The 25,550-nt window shown below is 42.7% G+C and overlaps 1 protein-coding gene across 4 annotated transcripts in view; it reads right to left on the bottom strand.

Moving 5' to 3' along the window:
• CADM1 (cell adhesion molecule 1) overlaps positions 1-25,550 on the bottom strand; it is a 322,197-nt gene that overhangs the window by 202,694 nt on the left and 93,953 nt on the right. Inside the window, exon 2 of one of the 4 annotated variants that reach the window (XM_081155505.1) lies at positions 18,917-19,001. The exons of the other annotated variants lie outside the window; for them this stretch is intronic. Coding sequence (XP_081011631.1) covers positions 18,917-18,986 — 70 coding nt within the window. The 5' untranslated portion in view covers positions 18,987-19,001. The remainder of the gene's footprint in view (positions 1-18,916; positions 19,002-25,550) is intronic. 4 annotated transcript variants of the gene reach the window in all.

Below are 25,550 nucleotides of genomic sequence, written 5' to 3'. Positions count from 1 at the left end.
TGTAGGAAAGAATGAAGAGAGGTGGCAGGATTAATAAATTATCATTTTTCATCACAACTTGCTTTTAAGAAATATGCCGTGCAAAAATTCTGTAAGGATAGGCTTGGGATTGAATAGAGCTTCTAACAGAGTTTCTTAGACAGGATTTTTTTAAAGTTATCAAATAAAATCCTCAGTTTTCTTTAGAAGTAAAATTTTAGTCCAAACAGCTGATTTTTATTCTGGTTCTTTTGCTTTCTGTTTTAGTCAATCATCCTTAATAACCATTCATACCAAGAGCCAAAAGTAAGGAACTAAAAAAAGCAAGTCAGAAGCTCGGTGCACCCCAAGGATTGCATACGGGTTCCTAAAAAAACAAGGAAGTGACCCACATCCGTGTAGAGAAACCCAGCTCCCAGGGTCACTGCCACTAATCAGCGGCCAGTGTGATGAGTGCTGCCTTCAATATGGTTATTCCACCTTGACTTTTGAATGTCAAAAATAATATGCACAGAATTGACTAAGCAGTCTCCAAGGTACTGCCTTTAAAATTTTTAACTTTATGGCCATTAAATATTGAACAGATAATTGGATTTATCCCCTTCAGTGCTTTATGGATGTACAAAGTACCTACCTACTCCTGTTTTATTCAAATTAATGGGGCTCTTCTCAAGTGCTGTTCTGTGCGCACGCTGTAGCCGACTCATTAAAAGGATGCTTTGCCTTCTGCTTACCAACTTTTTCTCCAGTTGCAATGAGAGGGCAAAAACCATGCTCAAACCCACACTGACAGTTAAGGGCAAATCTACTGTGTCACCCTGAAACCTAGAACTTTGCCTTCCCTAAACCCAAGTCCATGGTGTGATTTGGCAGGCGACAAACTTATCATGGAAAACCACAACACAGAACCCATCGCTTCTGTGTTCAATGAAAAACACTTACAAATGCTTCCTCGCAACCAGGTAGCTCGCTGCTACCTCTTAAAATCAAGCCTGGAGAACACAGGGATGCTAGTATCTCTCTAGGGCAGTGATTTTCAACCAGTGTGCTGCAAGAATTTTTAAAACATGCAATACCTGACATAGACCTCTCTTCCCTTAGATTGTCAAATAAAAAAATGACAACAGTCAAGACAACAATAGCCTTCAGATATCACTGAATCAAAACTATACCTATTTTTCGTCAGATCAGCAAAAAATACATTTTTTGGTGTGCTGCAGAATTTTAGTAATTACTTAATGTGTGCCATGAGATAAAAAAGGTTGAAAATCGCTGCTCTAGGGGATTAGCCAAATGAAACCTTGAATGTGTATTGAACAGGGGGAAAAATACATCCACGGACAGGCTGTGCAATTCACACTAGTGATAAGGTATTTCTATCAAGTATGAATAACACCCACAAACGTAAAATCTGAAAATAACTCTGGTGGAGGTGTGAGTGGAAAGGGGTTAATGGAAATAATGTTTTCATTTTCAACAATATAAATCCACAACTGGCATTCCATTGGCCTGTGACCTCCCCTCACCCAACCCTTGTTCAAGTCATTTGCTAGTGTAATTGAAACCTTCTTTGAGAGTCTTTAGATTTCATTTCATGTTTTGGGGACAATGCAGCGAAAAGACATTCACCATCCATCTTTCTTAACAGTCCTAATCTAAATAGAAGACCCGAATCCAAGACTGTGCGCTTGATGGATCGCTGGCCTTCCTATACAGTGGAGCTTAAAGAGATCCCATTATTGCTTTCAGAACCCGTACAGAAAAAATACATTCATACTCATTTTAGCTTCTACCACCTACCTGAACAGCATATACTCACTTTTAAACTACGTTTTTAAAAAAAACAGAAGAACAAAATATAAATAACAGATAAATAAAACGTATGTAGAAAAAAAGGCCCAACAACATGACAGGTTAAAAAATAGAAAATTGTTGACATAGATTTGCTACTAAGTAAAATGCTGAAGATAATCCAAAGCGTTTCCAACATATTTTAATATAGGTCTCCATCTATTAATTTCTCTTATAGCTAAAACAGTCTACGTATAAGGAAATGCCTACATCTACCCATCCAGTGCCATTAATCTAACTCTAGTAGGAGAAATACTTCTGACAGACACCTCAATTATTCTGTGTGCATTCAAAATAATGGCTTTTAAGTTTGTCTTGAAATGTACCTATATGAGGTCTATCTAATAGGAAGCCAAATTAACTGCTTATAGCTAGAAAAATTTGATGGACTGAAGAAAAACCCCGCCTCTGTTAGGCACATATTAGACTAGTGGCTACTTAATCAGGAAGGTTTTGCAATCTGTTCATCAGAAAATCCTTGCCAAATACAAGTAGCTCAAGCCCTAACTTCACATTCAAATAGGCCTCTCAGAACAGCTAATCGGCTGCACAAAGGCGGACTCCTCTCATATCCATTTCTAATATCTTTGATTTAACGAGAGTCACAACTGCACAGTATCAAAAATGCAAATAAAGCTTACTGACAGCCCTCCAGACACGAATTCTAAAGTGTCTTTGGTGTACAAGCTACTTTAATCCTTTCTGTGCACCGGAATTTTTCCTATTTAAGAATAGGATAAAACTGAACACATTTAGATATTAAGATTGTGAGGCTTACCTCCAACAAAATTACCTGCTGGGATGAAAGGAGCAACTGGGAAGTTTGCTTTGCCCTTCATTTTACAAACCAAGGTCAGTCCTGAAACACCAGTCCACCTGCAGCTGCCTGGCAGTTCATTAAGTCATTCGGGGTTGACTGTTGTGAGTTCATCATTGCACAAACCCCAAATGTAACTTTGAGTAAGAGGAGGATAATAAGAATATCTCTGGGCAAAGCCCACAAATTCCAAATATTTAACTTAAAAAGCCTATAAGTTGGGTAGCAATCACTCAAAGTGGGAGGAACACATTTATATCCCACTTGGACCTGGAATACATGTCAGCCTTTTATATTAAATATATTTTAAGCATTTTGATATTTTAAAAAGATGTTTAATCAGGAGCTTAACTCTTGAAAAATGCACACAATTGATATGCCCACCACTCAAAGATGTTTTCAAAGTTCAACTAGAAGAGTAGAAATTAGTAAAATTTATCACTGCCAAGCTGATAAAGTCAGAGGAAGAAAAAAGCCAAACAGGTAGTCAAACAGTGTATGGAATCAGGAAACTGAGTCACTAAGGTTCCTCACACAAAGGGGCTTAAAAAGGGTATGTCATGAAGTAACCTGGTACTTGCCCAGTCTATGAACCAAAAGTTTCTTCTTTTCGGTTTAAATTTAAATCATTTTTAATTTTTCAATTACAGTTGACATACAATATTATATTGGTTTCAGGTGTACACCCCATGAGACATTACATAATTTCCTAAGTGATCACCCAGAGAAATCTCGCACCCATCTGACACCACACATAGTTCTTAGAATATTACTGACTTTATTCCCTGTGCTGTATTTTACATCCCCGTGACTATTCTGGAAGAACCAATTGCACTTCATCCTTTCACCTTTCTCACCCAGCCCCCCAAATCCCCTCCCATCTGACAACCATCAATGTTATTTGTATCTATGAGTCTGTTTCTGTTCTGCTTGTCTGCTCATTTTGTTTTTTAGATTCAATTGTTAACAGATATGTATTTACTGCCATTTTATTGTTCATATTTTTAAACTTTTTTTCTTCTTCTTAAAGAAGACCCTTTAACATTTCATGTAATACTGGTTGGGTGATGATGAACTCCTTTAGCTTTTTCTTGTCTGGGAAGCTCTTTATATGGCTTTCCATTCTAAATGATAGCCTTGCTGGGTAATCTTGGTTGTAGGTTGTTGCTTTTCATCACTTTGAATATTTCTTGCCCATTCCTTCTGACCTGGGAAGTTTCTGTTGAGAAATCAGCTGACAGTCTTATAGGAGCTTCTTTGTAGGTAACTAACTGATTTTCTCTTGTTGCTTTTAATCTTTGGCATTTTAATTATGACGTCCCTTGGTGTGGGCCTCTTTCAGTCTATCTTGTTTGGGACTCTCTGCACTTCCTGGATTTGTATGTCTATTTCCTTTATCAGGTTAGGGAAGTTTTCTGTAATTGTTTTTTCAAATAGGTTTTCAATTTCTTGCTCTCTCTCTTCTTTCCAGCACTCCCATGATGCACCCCCATGATGCACCCCCAACTTCAAGTTGGTACGCTTAAAGTTGTCCCAGAGCCTCCTTACACATCTTCATTTTTTTGGATTCTTTTTTCTTTTTGCTGTCTGATCGGGTGTTTTTTGCTTCCTTACAGTCCATATTCCTGTTTTGATTCTTGGCTTCATCTACTTCCTTGTAATGTATTCTTCATTTCATTTAGTGTATCCTTCATTTCTGACTGGTTCTTTTTCATGGTTCCCATGTCCTTTTTCATGCTGTTGAAGTTCTCACTAAGTTCACTGAACATCCTTATAACCAGTGTTTTGAACTCTGCATCTAGTAGATTGCTTGTCTCCATTTTGTTCAGTTCTTTTTCTGGAGTTTTGTTCTGTTCTTTCATTTGGGACATATTTGTTTGTCCCCTTATTTTGACTGCCTCCCTGTGTTTGTTTCTATGTATTAGAGCTGCTACATCCCCTGGGCTTGGTAGACTGGCCTAATGCAGTAGAGGTCCTATTGGGTCCAGTGGCACAGCCTCCCCAATCATACAAGCTGGGCACTCCAGGTGCACCCCGCCCATGTATGTTGTGTACACCCTCCTGTTGTAGTTGAGCCTTGAATGCTGTTGGCATGTCAATGGGAGGGATTTACCCCCAGGCTGATTGGCAGCAAGGACTGGCTGTGACCAATGACCACCGTGGAGGATCTGCTGTGCATGGGCCGACCCCATGGAGCAGGACAGGCTTCAGCAAGGCTCAGGTGCCCACTGAGTCCACCCCTTGTGTGTGTCACTTGTGGAAGTGGTTGGGTGGTGGTGCTGTATCATGGTCTGAAGATGTCCACTAGGTATCCAGGCTCTGGGGCCTCCCAGGAGGTGCAGGCCAAGGTCAGCCTCTGCCTGTATTCTGCCCAGAACCACCTGGCATGAGCTACAAAGCAAATCTGCAGACGGCTGCTACTTGTGATAGGCTTGGAGGTACCCAGGCAAGGCCTAGCTAGGAACCAAGGCTGGCTGCCACTAGTGCCGGGCTGGGGCCACTTAGCCAGAGAGATACAGAGCATGCCAATGCCAGATGCTGCTTGTTTGACAGATTTTAGGAACATGTAAAGCATGAGCCAAGACAGGTCATTCATATGGAAAAGCCAGTGGAAACAGCTTGGGTAGGTCCCAAAATTGGGTGGGGTGGGGTCTCAGGGAATCACCAGGGCCGGGGCGAACAGTGTGAACCAGGTTGATGAGACTCAGATATGACTAGATGGAGGGCGGGGGCCTCAGAAAGGGAACATTGGCCTCTGCCAGCACCTTTGTGTGACAGAAAGCTGCCCCCCAGCTCTCGCCTTGATGCCAGACATTTCAGTCTCTGCCCCCATACCTGCCTGGTGCCTTTCGAGCTGCTGCCCCAATGCTGCAGCTCAGAGGGAGGGAGTCCCACTGAGCCTGTGGCTGCAGCTCAGAGGGAGTGAGTTCGAGTGAGCCTGTGCGCGGGCCCTTTATGAGGAACTGCCAGGGACTCACTCAGCCACAATCCCTGCTGGTTTTCACAGCCAGAAGTTACGGGTAGTTTTCTCCTGGCACTGGAACCCTGGGCTGGGGGGCCTGGGACCCTTCGCTCCTCAGGGGGACCTCCACAGCTGAGATACCCCTCCCTGTTTTCAACCACCACACGTAGGTGTGGGACCAGCCCCTTCTGCATCTCCACCCTCCTACCAGTCTCCACGTGGCTTCTTTAATTCCCTAGTTGTAGGACTTCCATTCAGCCAGAGTCCAGGGCTTCTGAATGATGCTGGCTCGCAGTGCAGCTGCAGCTGCGATGTGGCCGTGGGAGGAGGCGAGCACTGTTCACCTCGGCCGCCACCTCGGCCCTCACTCTCCCGTACAAACACAGGCCGGCTGCCAGAATAAAGGGGGCTCTGCTCCCTGAGTTCCCGAGAAGTATGCTTAGTTAGGAAAAAGTTCACTTCAACAATAAAGACAAGTTTAAAACATAAACAAATAAACAATCATAAAAAATTAGAATAAAGGGAATGATTTTAAACTTTAAGAGAATGGACCACGTTTCCTTTAAATAAATGCCTGGCGTCTGCATTGCTGCCTCACTGTCCTTCACGTAGAGCTCAGTTTGGGAAGCATGTTAGTGTCTCACTATTCAGAACAGTAATATTCAATATATAATAGTCAAACATTAACATTAAACTAACAAGGGTGGGAAAAATAAAAACCTAAAGTTGAAAGCAAGCTGAAGCAAATGATCGCAATGTACTTCAAATTTGTAACCTCGCTGCCGAGGGCGGAGGAGAGAAAGAACGACACAGGGGTGAGCTCGTGTGCCGCCTGCCCTGCGGGGAGGCACGGGGGGGGGGGGGGGGGACACATAGCAGGGCGCCCTGCACCGTCAGGACGTCTGTCTCCGCGAGTAGCACGGTCGAAGCAATCCTGAAACTATGCTTAGATATACTACAGAGCTGAGTAAATGAGTGAATGTGTCAGGAGACAGGGTTTCCCTGTGAGAGCAGGAGAATCAGACACAGAATGGACATAAGCATCCCCTGTGGAAATGGTGTGAACCTGAAGTGCCAGTGTGAACACCTAAAATGTGCCCATGTGCATGTGAAGCAGGTGTGTATTATTTTCCCTACCTCTGACTCCTAAAAAGGCTGGAAGTGAATCAACTCCATTAGTAAGTAGCACACCTAGCACCCCAAGGTTGGTTTCTAAGACCATTCTCCTCTAAAGGAGACCAGAAATTCTCCCAGAAATGTTTACAGGGAGGGAGGAAGGGAGGGAGGGAGGGAGGTGTGATAGGCAGTTAGACAGACAGGAGCAGAGCAAGGACAATGGACCAGGTACAGAAGGTCACCAAAGTGGAAAGCCCCAGGTGCATAGCAACAGACAATTGCAGGGTGGTGCCTCGCCCCCCGGGTGACCTTTCCTACTCTAGCAGTTTGAACCCCCATTTTTCCTCCCTAGATATAACATCTAGGCCTCAGTTGTATTTCTGCTCCAGGCCCAGAAAAGCAATAAACCAGCCACAGCTGACCTCAGGACCAGCGGCACTGAATGATGGCCCCCACCCTGGCACCAATCAATCAGTGGAGACCATGACCCTGAAAGGACACACCTGGAAAGCTGCTGAATATTATAATGTGATCTTTGCCTGGGACCTCCCCTGAGATCTCCACCCTTAAAACCATTAGGATGGAGGACCCAGCTCTCCCCCTCCTAGGAACATGCCCATGCCTTTTCCTTTCCCATCCCTCATCCCTGGGCCCCCAAGGGCATTACCATGAGCTTAGGCACTCCCAAGCTCCAAGGGCCCTTCCTTTACCTCTACAACTTGTTTCCTAAGACCATTTCTTCTAGGAATTACTTCTTCCACCTCTGTCATTTTACCAAATAAATGTTCTTATAGTTCGGGTCTTTGCTCTGAATTGTTTCCCAGCCGGAACCCAAGTACCATGGTTGCTGAACCCAGGTCTGGTCTGACCCACCTGCCTAACACCCAGTGCCATTCCTGCCGCCAAAAACAGAGGATGGAAAAAGGCTCTTTCCAGGAGAATGCTGGCTGCTGACTGCTCAATGTTGATGCCACGGTTGTCAATTCTTCAAAGGAAAGACTTTTTCAAGCAAGAATTATCAACAGAAGTTCAATCAGAGGAGAAATTTTTGAAGAATAGATATTTGCTTGATCTTCAAGTGCGTCCCCACGAGTTGCTTATGAGGAAAAATACAGTAGCTATAGAGTGGGGACATCGGACAACACCTCGACCAGGTCATGAATATTAATATCACCAATGAAGAGGACACTGGCTACCTCTGGATGTAATGCCTGTGAGGGCGTGTCACCAGGTATCTTGGCCTTCATCTTATCGTGAGGAAACATCAGATGAACCCAAATGAGAGCCTTTTTATTGTTTTTAAAATGGAAGGGAAGGGCTGTATTTTTTAAAATGTCAATATCTTAAAAGATAAATACAGCCTAAAAACCTGTTCCCCAACCAAAGGAGACATAACAACTAAATGTGGTATGTGATCGATCCTACAATGGATGTTTGACTAAAGGGGGGAAAAATGCTATAAAATGTATCATTAGATCAATGTACCAAACTGAAATATGGACAGAAGATTAAAGCATTATGTCTATGTTAAGTTTCCAGAATTTAATAACTGCACCATAGTTACATAAGAAATGCTGTTATTCCTTGGACATGCACTTTGAAATATTTAGAGGCAAAGGGAGGTGATGTATGCAACTTACTCTCAAACAGGTCAAGAAAAGCATAAAGATGAGGGAAGGAGTGTTCTCACGCACAAATGGTCAGGCACGTGGAGCCAGAGGTTAGTAAAAGCGAGCCAGTATGACGGGACTATGGGTGTTCTTTGTACTATTCCTAGAACTTTTCAGTAAGTTTGAAACTATTTCCCCAAAAAAGTTAAAAAAAAAAAATAGACCAATCACCACCCCCCCCACACACACACACCCCAGTGAATTTAAAATGACGTCTGGCAGTGTTTCTACTTTCATAATCTTATTTCTATTAATATTACCTGAATGTGGAGGAAAATATGGAGAAAGTGTTATGTTCAAAGATGTCTGCCACAGCATTGTTTACGAAAGCAAATTTCTGAAAATACCACATGTATTTTTTAAAAACCGGGTAATGGTTAATTAAATTAAGATGTGTAGCCCTGGCTAGTGCGCTCAGTGGTTAGTGTCAGCTGCGCATCAAAGGGTCCAGGGTTCGATTCCTGGTACTTCCGTTGCAGGTTCACTCTCCACCCCCCGTGGGGGTGCATGGGGGAGGCAACTGGTCGAAGTGTCTCTCTCACATCGATATTTTTCTCTCTCTCCCCACCCTCCCTCCATTCTACTCTCTCTGAAAAAGCAATGGAAACAATATCCTCAAGTGAGGATTTAAGAAAAAATTATGCTATGCTGTGTAAATTCCGCAGAGCACTATGCAGCCTTTAAATGCGTACAAAAGTCTTCAATAACAGTGGGAAACAGGTGATACGACACTAAGTGAAAGCAACAGGAATAAAAACGATTCGTACACTGTGATCGCAGGTAGAAGGATGCCAAGGGGGAAATCACAGAGAAAAGGGGAAGAAATTCAAGAACAAGCCAACACCAGCCACCCGTCTCCCGGACAGAGCTACGGACGATTCCCTCCCTTCTGCTTCCGCGCATTTCAGAGAGACAATCACCGTATAATAAGGTTCTCATAGAGCAAACTTCACTCTCAGGATACGCAGAGGTACTCAGAAGGGGCGCCCGCAGCATAAAACAAAGGGCACTCACTGCTCACGTTCAGCTGTGCAAGTGCAACGTGAGCGGGTCCCGAAGGTGGGAGATAAAGAAGGAAAGAAGTCACGCTAGGGGACGGTCTTCGGTGGGACTTATTTAAGCTGAGTCCACAGGTTCATGAGCCCAGCTGCCTCCTTTCTGCTTATTCTGATCCATCGGAAGACGGTGAGATGAGAGCACCCGATACATCGCATGCACCCCATCCCTCCTCAAAGGGGGGAAGAGGAAACCAAGGCGCTGACAAGGATGGAGCACAGGGGCGGCTCGTTCCCGCAACACTGGGCCTTGCCGAGCGCAGCCGTCACGTTTCTTCCCACTCCTGCCCAGACTCGGGGGCACACGCAAGCTGAAACCCTCCCGCTCGGCCCCGTCCCTGACGTGGGTCTTCTACAGGCGCCCTGGCCAAGCGCAATCATCCTGTCCCCAGGACTGGTCTCTGCGCAGGGGTCACGGTGGCAGTCACAGAGCGAGAGAGGGAGGGGGAGAAGAGGGGGGAAAGGGGCGGGAGGAGGGGAGGAGGGAGGAAGAGGAAGGGAGGGAGGAGGACTGGGGAGAACACACCAGAAGTCTTAAAAAGCAGGTGACAATGATGAGGGATAAATGTCTGGCTAACTGGAAGGTTGGAAGTAAAAGTGAGAGCACCACCACTCATTTTCTAAGAGCATGTGAGGCTCCCACAGTCGCTGCCAAAAAGTCGGGCTATTTTTTAAGGGGTTATTAAGAAAATTATGTGTAACAAAACAAAAGAGGAAGTTCCTTAATTAAACAATTATTATAGCTCAGTTCTTGTTTAAGATATAATCACTTGAAACATTTAATTATATTTATTTCTTACTATACCCTGGTTTGAGTAATCTTGAACTTCAACTGAAACTCGTAACTCAGCCAATAAAATAATTAAAATACTTTTGCCAACTTGACTTGGATAAAAAAGTCAAACACTTCATTTAAAATTTATGGGAGGAACATTGATAAGAATACACTAATTTGTCATTCAGATTTCAAACTGAATCAATTTAATGACTGCTGATAGCAAAGCAATAGGGATGCAAAGAAGAAAAACAGTCATACAATTGACAGTTAACCAAAGCTCCTGTCATGTTTTATGGATCAACCATTGTCTCCAAACTTGTGAAAGAACTCAATGTGCATTAGCTTCTAGAATCTTATAGCTTATCTGCACTAAACTATAAAAGAGGAGTACAACGAGACGCACAGTTTGAAGACTTCATCGATTTGAACGAGCACCGGTAAGGAACTTCCCCGTGACCCGTGACCCCGCTCCCTCTCCGGGCAGCGCCCTCCCGGGGCTGGGGCCGACCAGTCTTTCCTCTTTGTATGCATGTCCTTTATCGGCGAGCCAGTCACAATGTCTTTCAGACTTGAGTGATAAATGACAAAACAACATAGCTCCACTTTAAAATATGACTGTCCTTGGAACACCGCTCCAAAAAGCAACTGGTTATGCCAGAGGATAAATAACGCCCAGCAACACTGCCACATTCAAAGCAGGCATGAGGACGGAGAAATAAAAACAGGGCAGGGTAAAAAGGAACCGAGGAAGACGGTGGGAGCCCTGAAACGTCAGCGTCAGCAATGCAAAGTGAAACCGCTCCGATCACTGTCCCTCCGGTTTCCCCCCACAAAGCCAGCAGGAGGCTCAGCAGGGTGGGCGGGTTAGCACGCACCAGTTTCCCCTCTGGCTCCCACCCTCAGCTCCCATTTTCAAAACCGGTTGAGAGCTATGTGCCTTCTGAGACAGAGGCCAAGTCAGGGCTCCGGCGCTACAGCTGCTGGGGCCCGACGGAAAGCAGAGTCCTACTGAGGATTCATCAGGAAGACGCACTTCCCAGGCCTCCGGCTACGGACGTGGAAGGCTCTGGACCAAGGTGACTCTGCCGGCTATACTTAAAAGGGGGGCCGATAACCTGCATAAATTGCATGTCTAATTGTATTCATTTTAATAAATCAGAGCTAAACTTGACTTATTAAAAAAACAGTAGTCCAACAGTGACAAGACCACCCAGAACAAATATTTCTAAAATATAAACAAGAAATTCAAATCTTGTCCAAGTGTCATATTCTCACCATGCCCAGTCCTGCCCATCCATTTAAGACTGCACTGCTCCCTGCACTCCCAGTTGCTCTCAGCCTGCTCTACTTTGTCCACAGGTGTTCTCACCCTCAGAACACTAGAGAATTTGTTCTTTTAGTATGTTAATTGTTTATTTCTCATTCCTCCTCCCCCCTTAAATATAAGCTCTACAGGGGTTGGTATATTTGTCTGCTTAGTTTACTAATATACCCCAGTGCCTGGCACATACTAGATACTCACTAAATGTCTAGTAAATGAATGAATCCTTCATTAAGCTAAACAATTTCTTGAAGCTCTTCTTATTCAGGCAGAAAAGGCAAAAATTAGGCAGGGAATTTTTAAAGAGTTATAATAGGACAGATAAAGGGTTACTATCTTGACTATGGAAAGCCTATTTACAAACTAGTAAAGACACACACACAGTCTTAAACACCGACTCAGAAGTAGGTAAAGAACCTAAACTACTGCTAAAGGAACAGCAAGTACTTAATGTACATTTAGAGAAAAATAAACTCACCAATATGAAATAAACACTAAAAGGATATTTTTCCTGAGTAATTAGCAAAGATTTTTAAAAGTTATTATTTATTCAAGTATAGTTGACAGCAAAGAATTTTAAAACTAAGGTCCCCTGACACAATGAGAGTGCAGTAAGATGGCCATGCCTGACCAGGAGCCACTGTTCTAGAGAGTAACTTGGAAATAAGAATTTAGAGCTAAAAAAAAGTCTGGATGTCTGACCCAGGCATGTTAGTTGTGAAACCTTATTCCAAGGAAGTAACTCTAAAATATAGACAAAAATTAAATACAAAGATGTGCATCAAAGCATTATTTATAACAGCGAAATTCTGGAAACAGTCTAGAGGATTAACAATGGAGAAACAGCTCAATTATGGTCCTGCCACTAAATCAATTATCATTACAGTCTTTAAAATGTATGCTTGAAAAATTTTTAAAAGACCGTGGCCCTACCTGGTGTGGCTTCATGGGTGGGAGCACCACCCATCCTGTGCACCAAACGTGGCGGGTTCACACCCAGTCCGGGCACATGCCCGGGCTGCGGGTCTGATCCCCAGCCAGGGCGGTACCGGAGGCAACTGATTGATGTTTCTCTCTCACATCGATTTTCTCTCTCTCCCTTCCTCTCTCTAAAAACAAATAAATGAAAACTCTTAAAAAAAAAAAAGACAAAAGACTGTGAGCAATACAATGTTAAATAAATAAAAGCAAGCCAGGTCTCCGCACAGGACAATGTGGAGGAAGGCAAGGAAGCAGATTTTACTACCAAGAGTATTTCTCCCTGAGTGATTTTTATTCTCTAGACTTTTAATGATTTTGTTTTATTTATTACATATGTTCTACCTTTATAACAAAAAATGCTTAATGAAAGAAAGATTTCATAGAACAGTTAGGATAAAATATGCTTTTGAGTATTATTAACAAGACGAATAAAGTTTTTTAAAAAAAGGATAAAACTTCAAAAAAAAACATATTAGCATTTTAAAGAAACAAAACACCCTTAATCCCCTTTAAATTTAAAAAGCAAAAAAACAAAAACCAGCAAATAATAGACCACAGCCCTGAATAACTGTACAGGGTCCTTTCATTCCAAAATTACATTAACATTTTTCTCTTAAAAGTCATTATCAAGTATGACAGAACATTTTTAACAGGAACACTTATAAGTTTTATTTCCTAACTCACTTAGCTGCGAAAGAGGAACAAACCTGAAAAACAAAAAGAAAATACAAAGCACGTATGGCATTAGCACCATCCTTCTGTGAATATAAACTAAAATTATTGAAAATAAAAGGACTTTCCAATAAGTCAGCCAAATATGGAGTCACTGATCAGTGACAAATCATCTGCTGGGAAAAGGCCAAATCTATAAAAACAGCTTTACCTGTATGGATGGTTTAGAAGAAAAAACTATCCAGGCTCTATGGAAACCCTTTTTCTTGATCTGCACAGGCAGAGCAATCATTCAGACTATTCTATAACAACTTCAAATGTTTAGAACACAGATGACGGCTGCGCTTACAGACACAGCCCTATAGACGCAACACCCGCACACGCGCCTCGGAAATCTACAGGACTATCAACAGAAACATGAAGACCCTCTGCAGCCATCTGACAGCACCGCTTCATGAAATCACACGGGAGCTCTATCTAAACCCTTCTAGGGCTATCCAGAGATGCAGTGTAAAAGAATGTAAAGGAAAGGTAGGAAAATTCAAGCAAACCTATTAGTTTTCTTTAAGCTCAAATATATTTCTTAAGGCTAAACATCAGTAGCAAGATGCCTGGGTGCTAACACGTTCTTTTATAACCTTTGCTTTGAATCTAGATCCAGAGGGAAAATCGTGTTTACAAGAACCACAAGACATGTGAAAAGCAATAACCAAGATAAATGAAAAAATGCTGGGTTAGGTTTTAGTCGGAACTTTATTGCAAAGGTACTTTGTTTTATGAGATGAAGAAATCCACTTTTCCTCCTCTCCTCTAGCGTTACATATTGAAAAAACAAAAACATGATTAAACTATTCTTTTAATGCCATCTCATCATTTATAAAGAGCTTCAGGAAAACAATTTGCATGCAGGCTGAGCACGGTGGTGCAGTGAGGAGTGTCAAAAACTAAAGTTCAATTTCCAGTGCTAATCAAGTTTCTAAAAGGAACTCCATTCTCTCCCCTACCTGACTTTGTTGTTGTTTCAGTCTTAATTCCACATCTCCTAAAGTTTTGAATCAATTTTTTTAAAAGACAAAAGTAGCATGTCAGAGAAAACATCAGAGGTAATTAGCGCTCGTCAATTGTTCTCATTCCAGAAGAGAAAAAACGGGTCGGAACTTTTGGATTATTTTCATGGTGTGTATTTATGAAAGAGGAAGTGTAGACAGTAGCGAGCATCAACAGAAAGAGGCGAGCGCCCAAACAGATTTATGAAAAGCAAACACGTCTGTGACAGAGACTTGCCTTGGTCTTTCCATTTTCAGCCTCTACTACAAAGCAGAGGGCTGCAGACCTGTCTGCATGTTAGGATCATCTGGAGTCTTAAGAAAATGCCAAAGCCCATGCCACAATCTTTGAAGAATGAAATTGGGCATCAGAGTGTTTTAAGTTCCCCAGGTTTGGTATAGAAACCAAATAAATTCTTCTACCTCCCTTAAGATCTACCATAGAGCTTGGCCGGGGGTGGCTCAGCGGTTGAGTGTCAACCTAGGATCCAAGCGATCGGGGTTCGATTCCCGGTCAGGACGCATGCCTGGGTTGCGGGCTCAATTCCCAGCCGGGGGCGTGCAGGAGGCAGCCAATCAATGACTCTCTCATCATTGATGTTTCTCTCTCTCTCTCCCTCTCCTTTCCTCTCTGAAATCAATAAAGATATATTTAAGAAAAAAAAAAAAAAAAAGATTTACCATAGGGGTCATCCCAGGGAGGGAGGGAGGGAGGGAGGGAGGGAGGGAGGGAGGGAGGGAGGAAGGAAGGAAGGAAGGAAGGAAGGAAGGAAGGAAGGAAGGAAGGAAGGAGGGAAGGAAGGTCACTAATTCATAAATCTGTGTGTGTGTCTTTTAAGAAAATCATGTACACACATACTCACTGCTGTTACTGAATGAAACCAGCTCAACAAAATGCTGAACAAACCATGATAAAGGTACCTGGCGTTCTCTGCGGACCCGAGCTTATACCACACAGACTATTCCTTCAAGCACGCTGACCTGGGGGAGAACAGAGGGGAGAGAGTCTTCCTACAAACTCCAAACAAAGTTATACAATTGCCAACTGACTGCCACACTTTCTAGTGACGAATGGCAGCCACTGGAGAGGTGTTTGAAGAAGTAACATGCTTCGCCTCGCCTGCCTTCATGTTTCTTCTAACAAGGGGAAGGACATTAAAACCCTCTGCTAAGTTCAAAGCTGGGGAAGGAGGCAAAGAAAAAAGTCCAAACCCTTATAATTCCAATAAAATAAAAAGACTCCCTGAAGCTCACTTTCTGACTGTACATATTATTTAAACATGATCCAAGAGGTTTACTGGTTGCACAGCATTTTCCTGCCCCCGCTCCTTGCAGCCCCTCCCGAGCCGGGCTGGAGGCGCATGTGCTCTGCCTGAGCCGCTGCTGCCCGACCTCTGGGCTCGTCCGACAGAGCGCCGCGCGTGCTCGGCTTAAATCGGCAGAGATCTCTCATCCCCAGGAAAGGGTATAGATTATTTTTATGCCATCCAAATGGGAGAATGTCCCAGATACCAGATGATGAAGGGGCCCCAGAGGGACCATCATGCTAACATGCTTATGAGCACTACAAAATCTGGCTTCAAAGACACCTGTAAGCTTGGCAGTGCTTCCACGGATTGCGCTGAACAGTGAGGACGCATTTGCTAAGCGGTGGGAGCCAAGGGCATCAGACAAGAAGCACGTCCTGTGCATGTGGCCACATCAGAGTCCAGATACATGACATTCTCTTAGGAGAAATCCAGAAAAATTGGTGCATCAATTTATGTGCTACACACAGGGTTGTGCTTCATTACTGTAGCATAGGATTAAAAACATAAATCTTGACCACACTCAGAAGACCCGAGGTCGAGCTATATAACATTTTTTCCTTAGTACTGGCTTTTGGCATTTTGGTGATTTCAACGACATTTATAATGGGCCAGCCTTCAACAAAACATCACTTAACTAACTTTAAAAAAAAAATAGCACATAAAGGTGAAGTGGATACTTCTTTGCAGAACAGATATGCTAGAGATTAACTTTAGAATCGCTCTCTCACCCTAAATTTTCTTCTGTCTGCAGTAAAGTCACCTACATCGGTGACAGAATAACTCCCATGGCAACAGACTGACATCACAAACGCCAGACTAAGACTTGGCTGCAAAGCCAAAGGAGATGATGGGCTGGGAAGGGAGAGGCTATAATTCAAACAAATCTCTTCCAAAATAGCTCTGGGAATACTAAACATTTAGGCCAGTAAATTGCTTTCTGTATACGTGTTCTCTTTTTTGAAGTTTGGCCCAGTGTGACAGTCTCTCTGTAAGTCAGAGCCTCAGCATTATTTTAATGTACTGTTCTGTATTTAATAATCTTGTGCTTCAGACATTAGTCTGTTACCATGGGAATGACAACAGTACAAATACAGGATTATGGCTATCAAGCAGGAGAAAAGAAATTCTGAATAAGCCTCGTTATGTTCAATAATTAGCAGCTACATGGTAAAAAACAAAATCATGAATTTAGGTTGATACATTTATCTCAGTGTTTGAATACAACTCTGAGTGTGTTATTGCTTTAAAATGAGATTCTAACAAACTGCCAAAAATCCAGTTGCTACTCTGCTGTAATTTAAAAACTCATTCTGCCCATCTCTTGCTTCTCCTGATAATTCTTTCCTGCCGACGGCAACCAGCGGGCCACACACACATCCCACAATGGATTCTGGTGGCTTGACCCAACGTTTTTAAGAGAAAAGCACAGGACGGCTAAACATCGCAGGCTCCTCCACCTTAGTTAACTGCAGAAGGCCCGGCTCCCAGGAAGACGCTGCCGCCTCCCTCAGCGAGCCGTCTGTGTCACCAAGGGGCGAATGGTGGCTGCAGGACAGGGCTGCTATGCAAGAGGCATGAAAGTCAACAGTGAGCAACACGCGATCTATCTTCTAAGTGACAATAAAGGACATCGTACTCTATGATGTTCACCGTAATGACTAAGAAAGCATTCCAAGCAGTTAGAACTCTGAACACAGCCTGCAACTTCACTAATTACAGGAAAGACTAGCAAAATCGTGGATAGACATTTTGAGATTATTAAAGACTGCTACGGCAGTATTTCTCCAGGCCAAAGACTACATCCAAATATACAAGCATGTACTAGAGCCATGCCATAGCATTGTCTTCCCTGAATATTTGGGGAAATGAGCATACTGCCAGACCTCTGGTGTCCTGTGGAATCACCACTTTCTGCCAGTAGTTATTTTAACATACCCCACCTTGATCAGGCAGCAGGAATGAAATCTTCAGCTACTCTTAGGCCAGTGAACACCTGACTCAGATTGTCAGCTCCTGGCATGTTCAGACCTCCCAACTTCTCTCTTCCCTGAGGTTCCCAATTCTAAGGCAATGGCACAACACATCATTGAAGGGAAGTAATTTTAGAACATGCCATCCAAATTAACTGGTCATGAATAGGCTCTGATTAAAATATAAAGCGCTTTTAAAATGATTTAAAATGATTCACTGGAACTAATTTGAGATATTTTAATCTCTGAATGAGCAATGAACTATGGTCTCCCTAGGCCCAGCCTTGCCTTAGAGAGGGACATTTCTAGTTAGGCCTTTGCCCTTGGTAAGAGGTATCTGAGCCTCGCCTTAGAGAGGGACATTTCTAGTTAGGCCTTTGCCCTTGGTAAGAGGTATCTGAGCCCTACACACGATACTGCCCACGCCTGAATCTCCCACTACCTTTTCTGATTTATATTGTTCCAAATTAGGCCCACTTCTCTTCTACTTTCCAAACTAGACTGTGTCTACTTCCCCTCACCAAGTATCGCTCATTTGTTTACAGGCTAGATAGCCAGATAATTTTGAACACAACGTGACAATTATTTAAAGAGTCATATGAGATCAAAAGACCTTGGCTTACATTCTTTAGTCATTTGTTTGAATTCCATTTTAGATTAAACAAAAAAATATTTTCCCAACATAATGTTCTAACATATTCACAGGGCTGCAACTAGGGCCACTTGTGAACCAATACCTAAGCCACACTTAACCAGGCCTTTCTAACGTGACTGTGAAGTTCAAGGGGATGTCTGCTGCTTTGGAAAGTGCCAGCTGAGACCCACTACAGATTCCTTCACAAAATCCTTTGGCGCCTGGTCCCTATGATTTCCTAAATCTCAGCCAAAGACACTTCGGATAAGAGGAGGAGAGCTGACCTCTATTTTTTTGCTTTCTAGACCTTGTTCTTTCTTTCTGGATAAAACTTGAGTTGAAAAGTGAGGGGGAAAAAAACCTATATATTGGAACAGTTTGATAAGCACAGAATCCCAGTTCTCCCAGACTTAACCCTGCCAGCAATCTGATGACGTAGATATTATTATACCCACTTTAAAAATAAAGGCATCAGGGAAGACAGAGATATCCAACAATTAGTAATGGAAGAGTGGAATTCAAACCCAACACAACTCAAGACCGAAAGTTCTTTCTATCTAGAATTCCAGTCTTCCTGAAAGCAGGAACCCTGTCTTTTTAATCTTCTGTGTAATCTCAGAGATGACTCATACAAGAGGTTCTTAAGAAACCACAAATAAACAGTTAAGAGGCAAAGGATTTACAGGAAACCATCTAGTTTCATTCATCAAGGCAACCCCTTGCCCATACCAGACCAGAGCACACACGAACTTACACCACAGCAGCAGAGATGAGGGATGGAGCCTTAAACATCTATCCATTCCGAAGTTGGTGTAGCCAAGCATAAGATTGTCACTTACCTAAAAGAGAGATGAGAGAAAGCATCGTTATTGTAAATGAGTCGTGATTCACCTCTTAGAAAGTTATAATCAATGTGTCCCTAGCACAAAAGAGTAAGAGCTCTCTCTTCACAGCTCGAATTTCTCAAGGCCATCTCACATTCTTGGTTACTATTTAAATCCAAGTCTCTTTCTCACCTTAACCTAGAACAGCCTTTATTTTTTTGAGGTGATAGAACACCTTTAGAAGACTAACCTCTCCCTAAGAAATTACACGCAGACACCTTTCACACAGCTGGGTGGGTTCGCAGCCCTCCCGCAATCTCCCTCTGACCCGGGATGACGAGAGTCTGATACAGGCCGCGCTGCAGGATGTCCCTGGGTCTTCACCGTGCTTCAGGTTGCCTCAACCCCGCACACAACTTAAATTCCTAAAAACGTGTGACGTATGTGCAACATTTTGCACCCAGCAAACAGAAAAGGCACATTTTCTATCCTCGCAGGATACGTTCATTGATCTTACAGAGAGACGAAGGCAGAGAGAGACCCAGCGACGTGAGAAACACTGAGGGGCTGCCTCTCGCACGTGCTGACCAGGGGCCGAGCCCACAACCTTTCGGCGCACAGGACGGTGCTCCAGCCAGCTGAGCCAGGCCAGCCAGGGCACAGGTGACACACCCACAAAAAACTGGCCAAGACGAGGTGGCAAAGAAAGGGTCTGGAAACAGCAAAGAACCGACAAGTACGTATTTGGATGACAACTAGATCTGTTGGTTACAAAATTCTAAATTTTAAAAATTAAACAAACCAAACAAAGAATTCCCAGGAAAACCTGAAAAAGAAAAGCTATGCTGTGTGTGTGTGTGTGTGTGTGTGTGTGTGTGTGTCTATGTTGTAAATTGACTGGGGTGGAGATGGGACTAGCCCTAATAGTAGAACATAGTAGAAAGCTTCTATAAGTAAAATTCTGTTGTTTTGTTGCATAAATAAACAGACAAATGAAAAAAACATAAAGCTCAGAAACTGATACAGCATATACAACTTAGCATAAGGTAACATCTCAAATCAATGAAGGAAAAGATGAACTTTTTAACATTCAGTTTGAACTAGAAAAAAATTAAATTGCATCCATATTTCACATTATATACCAAACTACTCTCCAAATAGATCACAAATCTAAATTAAAAAATGAAGTTATACAATTATTGAAAGAAAGTAAACTTGGGTGAATTCCATTATAAACTAAGAGTGAGAAAAGGCAGATGCAGAAATAATAAAAAATTAACAAATTGGTCTACATAAAAAAAAAAAGCCATTGGTTGGAAGACAAATACATACTATATCTAGAAGAAAAACACCAACATCCCCAAAGAAAAGCATGGCAAATATATGAACAGGGAGTATACAGAAAAATAAGTGAAAATGGCTCAGTGTTACTCAGTAAAAGACGTGCATATACAAGATGTACCAAAGAAATGTATACACAGCTGATACTCAACTGGTGTTTTGTTTTTTCAGATTTAACCCACTGGAATTAATAATTATTCAAAGTGTGCATGCATTTTGGGGGGACACCCTGTATTTTTCAGATTATGTTGGCAAGGACCCCAAACTCTGACAACATAATGAGCTGAGGGGAACCAGCACCTCCGTGTATTTCTGGTGCGAAGGTAAAACGGCACAAAGCCCTAAGGAAGGGCCTGGGCAGGTGCCAGCAGAGATGGAGACTTATAAGCCAGCGTAGAGGGAAAAGGCTGAGTGAGTGAAGAAAAGTAGACTCTTAATACATGGTGCTGACAGAATTCCAAAATAACGAAAACGCAGAAAGAATGACAGAAATGGAAAATCATTTGGCAAACACCACAAGCCAGAATAGATGCTAAATTTAAAAAGGGAAAGCAGTTGTTTTACTGTGGGACATGCGGCAGATGCCACCTTGGCCTGCTGTGCTAGATGTTAACATTTGGGGAACCTGGATGAAAGGTCTACGGAATTTTTAGCAAAAGTTTGGAAAGTATAAAATTATTTTTTAAGTTAAAATTGTCTTCAAAAATTTTTTAAATAAAAAGCATTTCTTTAAAAATATATACTTAAACAAAATGGCACTGGGACAGATATCCAAGTGGAAAAAACTAAAAGTAGACCCTTACTTCATGACATGCACAAAAATGTGTTAGGTTAACTGAGTAAAAAACAAAGTGAAACCTTTAGAGGAAGAGAGAGAGAGAGAGAGAGAGATAGAGATTTATGACCTTGAGTTTGCCTACAGCAAAATTAAAAACAACAAAAGATAGTATGAACAAAGTAAAAAGGCAAGCCACCCACTTGAAATGCATATCACCAACAAAGGATTAGTATTCAGAACATAAAGAATTTCTCCTTATCAAAAAAAAAGACAAACAATCGAATAGAAAAACAAAGATCTGACCCAGCAACTGACCAAAGAGAAAAAAACCAAGGGGCCAATAAATATGAAATGATACTCAACGTCATGAGTCAGGGAAATGCAAAGCAAAGCAAGGAGATATGTTTACACTGCCATCGAATTGGCAAAAGCTTGGTTATCTGGCAAGGGGGGGGGGCACTGGAGGAGCCAGAGGGCTCGGGAGCCCCTCATAGAGCCCTGAGGGCCTGAGAGCCTCGAGCGAGGGGAGGGAGAGGCCGTGGGGGAAAGTGGGGCGCATCCAGAGTAGGGCCACTCCTGGAAGACCACCCCGAGAAATGACAGCGGTGTCCACACGCAGAAGACGACACAGGGAGACATATGAGAATGCTCATGTCAAAAGCTGGAATGACCCAGCGGCTCATCAGAAGGTGACTAAATAACTAAATGGTGGCATATTTGAAAAAAGGGTTAATATACAGCGGGGAGAATACATAAACTAGAGCCACATGCATCAAAATGAAAAAAATCTCACAAATAAAGGGAGAAGGCTAAAAGCAAATTTCAGAACATGGCATGGCTAACAATATTTATACCACTATATTTAATACTTTATTAAAAACATGCAAAAATACTGCATACTATATATGGACACGTTTGCAGGAAAACAACCGAAAAAGATAAGGGAGCAATAAACACTAAATTCAGGATTGCAGCTTAACCTCGGGGAGGGAGAGGGAAAGGAGGTGAGAACACGCACTCAGGGGCTTGCAGGAGCACAGTATGAAGGCGGGAAAAGGCATGACACAGCCGGGTACGGCTGCATGTTCCCCATGAGTACTATTTTCTATAAATGCGAAATATATAATTTCAAAAAGAATAAGCATAAAACATGGGCCTTTACTAAACACATACCAGTTGAATTCTGTTTAACTTTGATGGGGTTTTGCAGTTTTTTCATTAAGGTATTTCTTCTCTTGATATTTATATTGATATAAAAACATACAGGGTATCTAAGAAGCCATATTTTAAAATTAGGGCTGCCTTTTTGTTTCCTTAAAAGTACCCAAATACGTCCCCCCTTATTTTCATATATTCAGTTACTTAAGGATTTCTATTCAGAAAAAATTTAACCAAATTCCTCTGGAGTATGCTAGACCCCAGAATATATTTAGGATGTTAAGATGTTTCCAAGAGATTTAATTTAAAAAAGAAATCAGATCATCTACGATGCCTTTAATGAAGATGAAATAACTAAAAAATTTGCAATTTTCCATGATAAATGCCAGGTTATACATTACTGTGCAATTTGTATGTTGAAAAGTAATATGTAATTGTGAAATACCCCACGGTTGAGGAAGCATGATAAAAATTTAATGATCTAGTATCAGTTATTTATATAAGAGAGGCAGCTTCCGTATCGCCCTCTGCGCGAAGCGCTGTTGCTACTGAATTTCACCAGGAGTAACTGCACTGACTCACCGCCTGGAAGGTCAACACACTCTAGCATTAAAGTGCTACAAAGGTTTGAGTGAGGGCCGAAAACTCCCCATTCACCTCCTCGCTGCGCTTTTCCAAGACTGTGAGGCTATTGGCTAAGAATGTTAACAATGTGGCCAGGGACCTAAATCCACTTCTCTCACATAATAATTTCACAAAGGAAAAAAATCATTCTATGCTCCCTAACCTTGTCTTACTGCCTTTCAAGTTGAACCTCTAGATAGTTCAGTGCAAATCTGCCACCACTAAAAGGAGAAAGAACCAAAGCACAGGTATAGAGTGAGAGCCACCGCGTCTGGGTGAAGAGGGCAGGGCACTGGTGCCATTAGTGCCTCTGAAATCACTAGACGCACCCAGCAACCAGTGGTTGACCTGAGGAACGTTTACAAAACCCACGTCAAGAGGATAACTTTGATTTCACAATTAACTTTGAAGAACACAACGTCATCTAAGCCAGAGTTTTAGTTTTTGTCTATTGAATAATGATAAACATTTTAAATGGCAAATAGGTCCCTTAACTATCAAATTTCTGAAATGTATTTTTGCTCTAAAAGGGGTGGGGGGTTAACTTACCTGTGGGCTCAAAAACTGAATGACAAGTTTCAGACCTAAGCAAATTTTCAGTCAAACAGAGTCCTCTGAAAACACTTTTCTAAAGAGGTGGTAAATGTTGGACTTGGCAACATCACAAGCAAAAGCCACTTTGTTATTTTTACATGGGAAATTGGGAGCAAGAATGAAGTGACGATGTCCCCCTTAAAAAGCAATAGTCCAATGTATGAACTCTCCTCTGCCTAAAATAAAATGGCAGTTTTAATTCCTCCAACAAATTTGCCCCCAGCACAATAGCTCATTTCTTTAGGCTGCAGCTAGTTGGCTGTCCCTGATCAGCTGAAATCCCTCCACAGCTCAAGATCTGGGCCCGAAACCAAGAAGAATGAGCCCACGAAGGCCTGGGTTCCTGCCCCACTATGCAGGCCAGCACTCTGCCAGGAGGAGGAGCGGCCAGAAAGGGGCGTTCACAGCTGCGCTGGTCAGTGATCTAAAATTACATGGCGTGGGGGGGACACGCTCCCATCTAACCCTGGGAAACCCCATTCAGTCCTCCTTTACTGTGCTACAGTGAAGCACAAAGGATCTACAGAGCTCTTCCTTCTAGCACGCGTTCAGCATCAACTGTACTCCAAGAAAGCTGGTTAAGAAAGACATCGCTCTTATGTGGAAGGGCTCCTAAAAATTCAAAATCCTGAGATAAAAGAAGTCAATGTTATTTCATCAGACAGAAGCTGGGGCAGGGGAAAGCTGGCCAGAAAATACTTATTCCAAAAAAAAGTTATGTTTTGATATTGTTCCAAAAAGAGAATATTGGCAGAAACCTCGAGATTTTGTTCTTTCTGCTGCTACTAAAATGAAATAGATTTTAGTTCTAATCCGGTCATATGAAACAAACCAAAAGCAGACAGACTGGCAAACACTAACTCTAGATGCACAGTGTCAGGCATCATCAGTTCAAAGAGGTCAGAAAGAAGCTCCGGCAGCTATCAAGTATAAGAGGAGAGGAACAACAGGCACGTTTAAATCCTGATCTAGGGAGACAGCACAGAGGAGTCCGCCTGTGCCAAAGACTTCAGAAGCTAGAGAAGGGCCGACAAAGAAAGGGGCCGAGATGGAAAATTCATCAACAAGTCAAGAATATAATAAAGCAAAACTAAACTTCAATTTTTCCAAGAATACTGGCATTCTGCACTCAAAGGAGGCATCACAACACCTCTCTGTACACAAAGGAAACATGAAATCCTGAAATCCGTGCAGCCCAGTTACTAAAGCAACAGCCAGGCAGGGCTGACCCCCAAACAAGCTGCCATAAGAAACCGCACATTCTCCACTTTATCTTTTTTTCCTTTCCGGTTTTCCCTTCCGTTTTGTTTTGTCTTTCTCTTCTTTCATTGTTAAATATTAGCATCCAAAGAAAGGAATCTTGAAAAACAATCTTCTCTCACTCAAGTCCTCTTGAACCCAAGGGGCCACCAAGATAAAGGGCACTGGAGTGATGGGTTTTTAATGAAGCAGTAGCCCAACTAAGTAACTGGGGGAAAGGAAAGAAAAGGTGCTGAAATCTGACCCGACTGCCAAGAGGAAAATTCAACACAGATCCTTGGAGAATGCAAGCAGTTTTAGGGATCTGAGCTCCTTTAGCCTCAACACACTCTTCCTCAGGGACTGCTTCCATATGTTTAAAAAAATCCACTTCGCCTGCTCCCAGATATATAGCATGAGGGCAGGGATACATTTCAAGCTGGCAGAAGCCCAAATCCAACAGTTGCAGCTGTAGTAGCTGCCTTGTTTACAAAGCAATTCAGGAAGCTTTCAGAGGGCAGAGTGCACCAGACAGAAGGGGGTCTGTAAGCGAAACAGGGATGGATCCCAGTGCATTCAGAGCAGACAACACATGTGTTTCCAGGTCCCCTTGGAAACATACCGAATGCCAGCCCAGTCGCCCTTTGATGCTCGTGTTTTTCAGGGAAGCATACCTCCTTAAGCACCAAATCAAACGATATGCTGGTAGTTACTGGGTGTTCCAACCAGAGCACTGGACACAACACGGCCCACAAGGCGCTGGGCCACCCCCATCAGCCGGCCTGGCTCTCGCTCAGGAAGGAGCCGCTCTCACCGCTGAGGCCGAGCGC

The sequence above is a fragment of the Miniopterus schreibersii genome (assembly GCF_964146895.1).
Source record: "Miniopterus schreibersii genome assembly, chromosome: 12".
In the NCBI taxonomy this organism is placed as follows: Eukaryota; Metazoa; Chordata; class Mammalia; order Chiroptera; family Miniopteridae; genus Miniopterus; species Miniopterus schreibersii.
The sequence above is the reverse complement of the archived record's forward strand: the minus strand, read 5'-3'. Positions and strand labels throughout refer to the sequence as shown.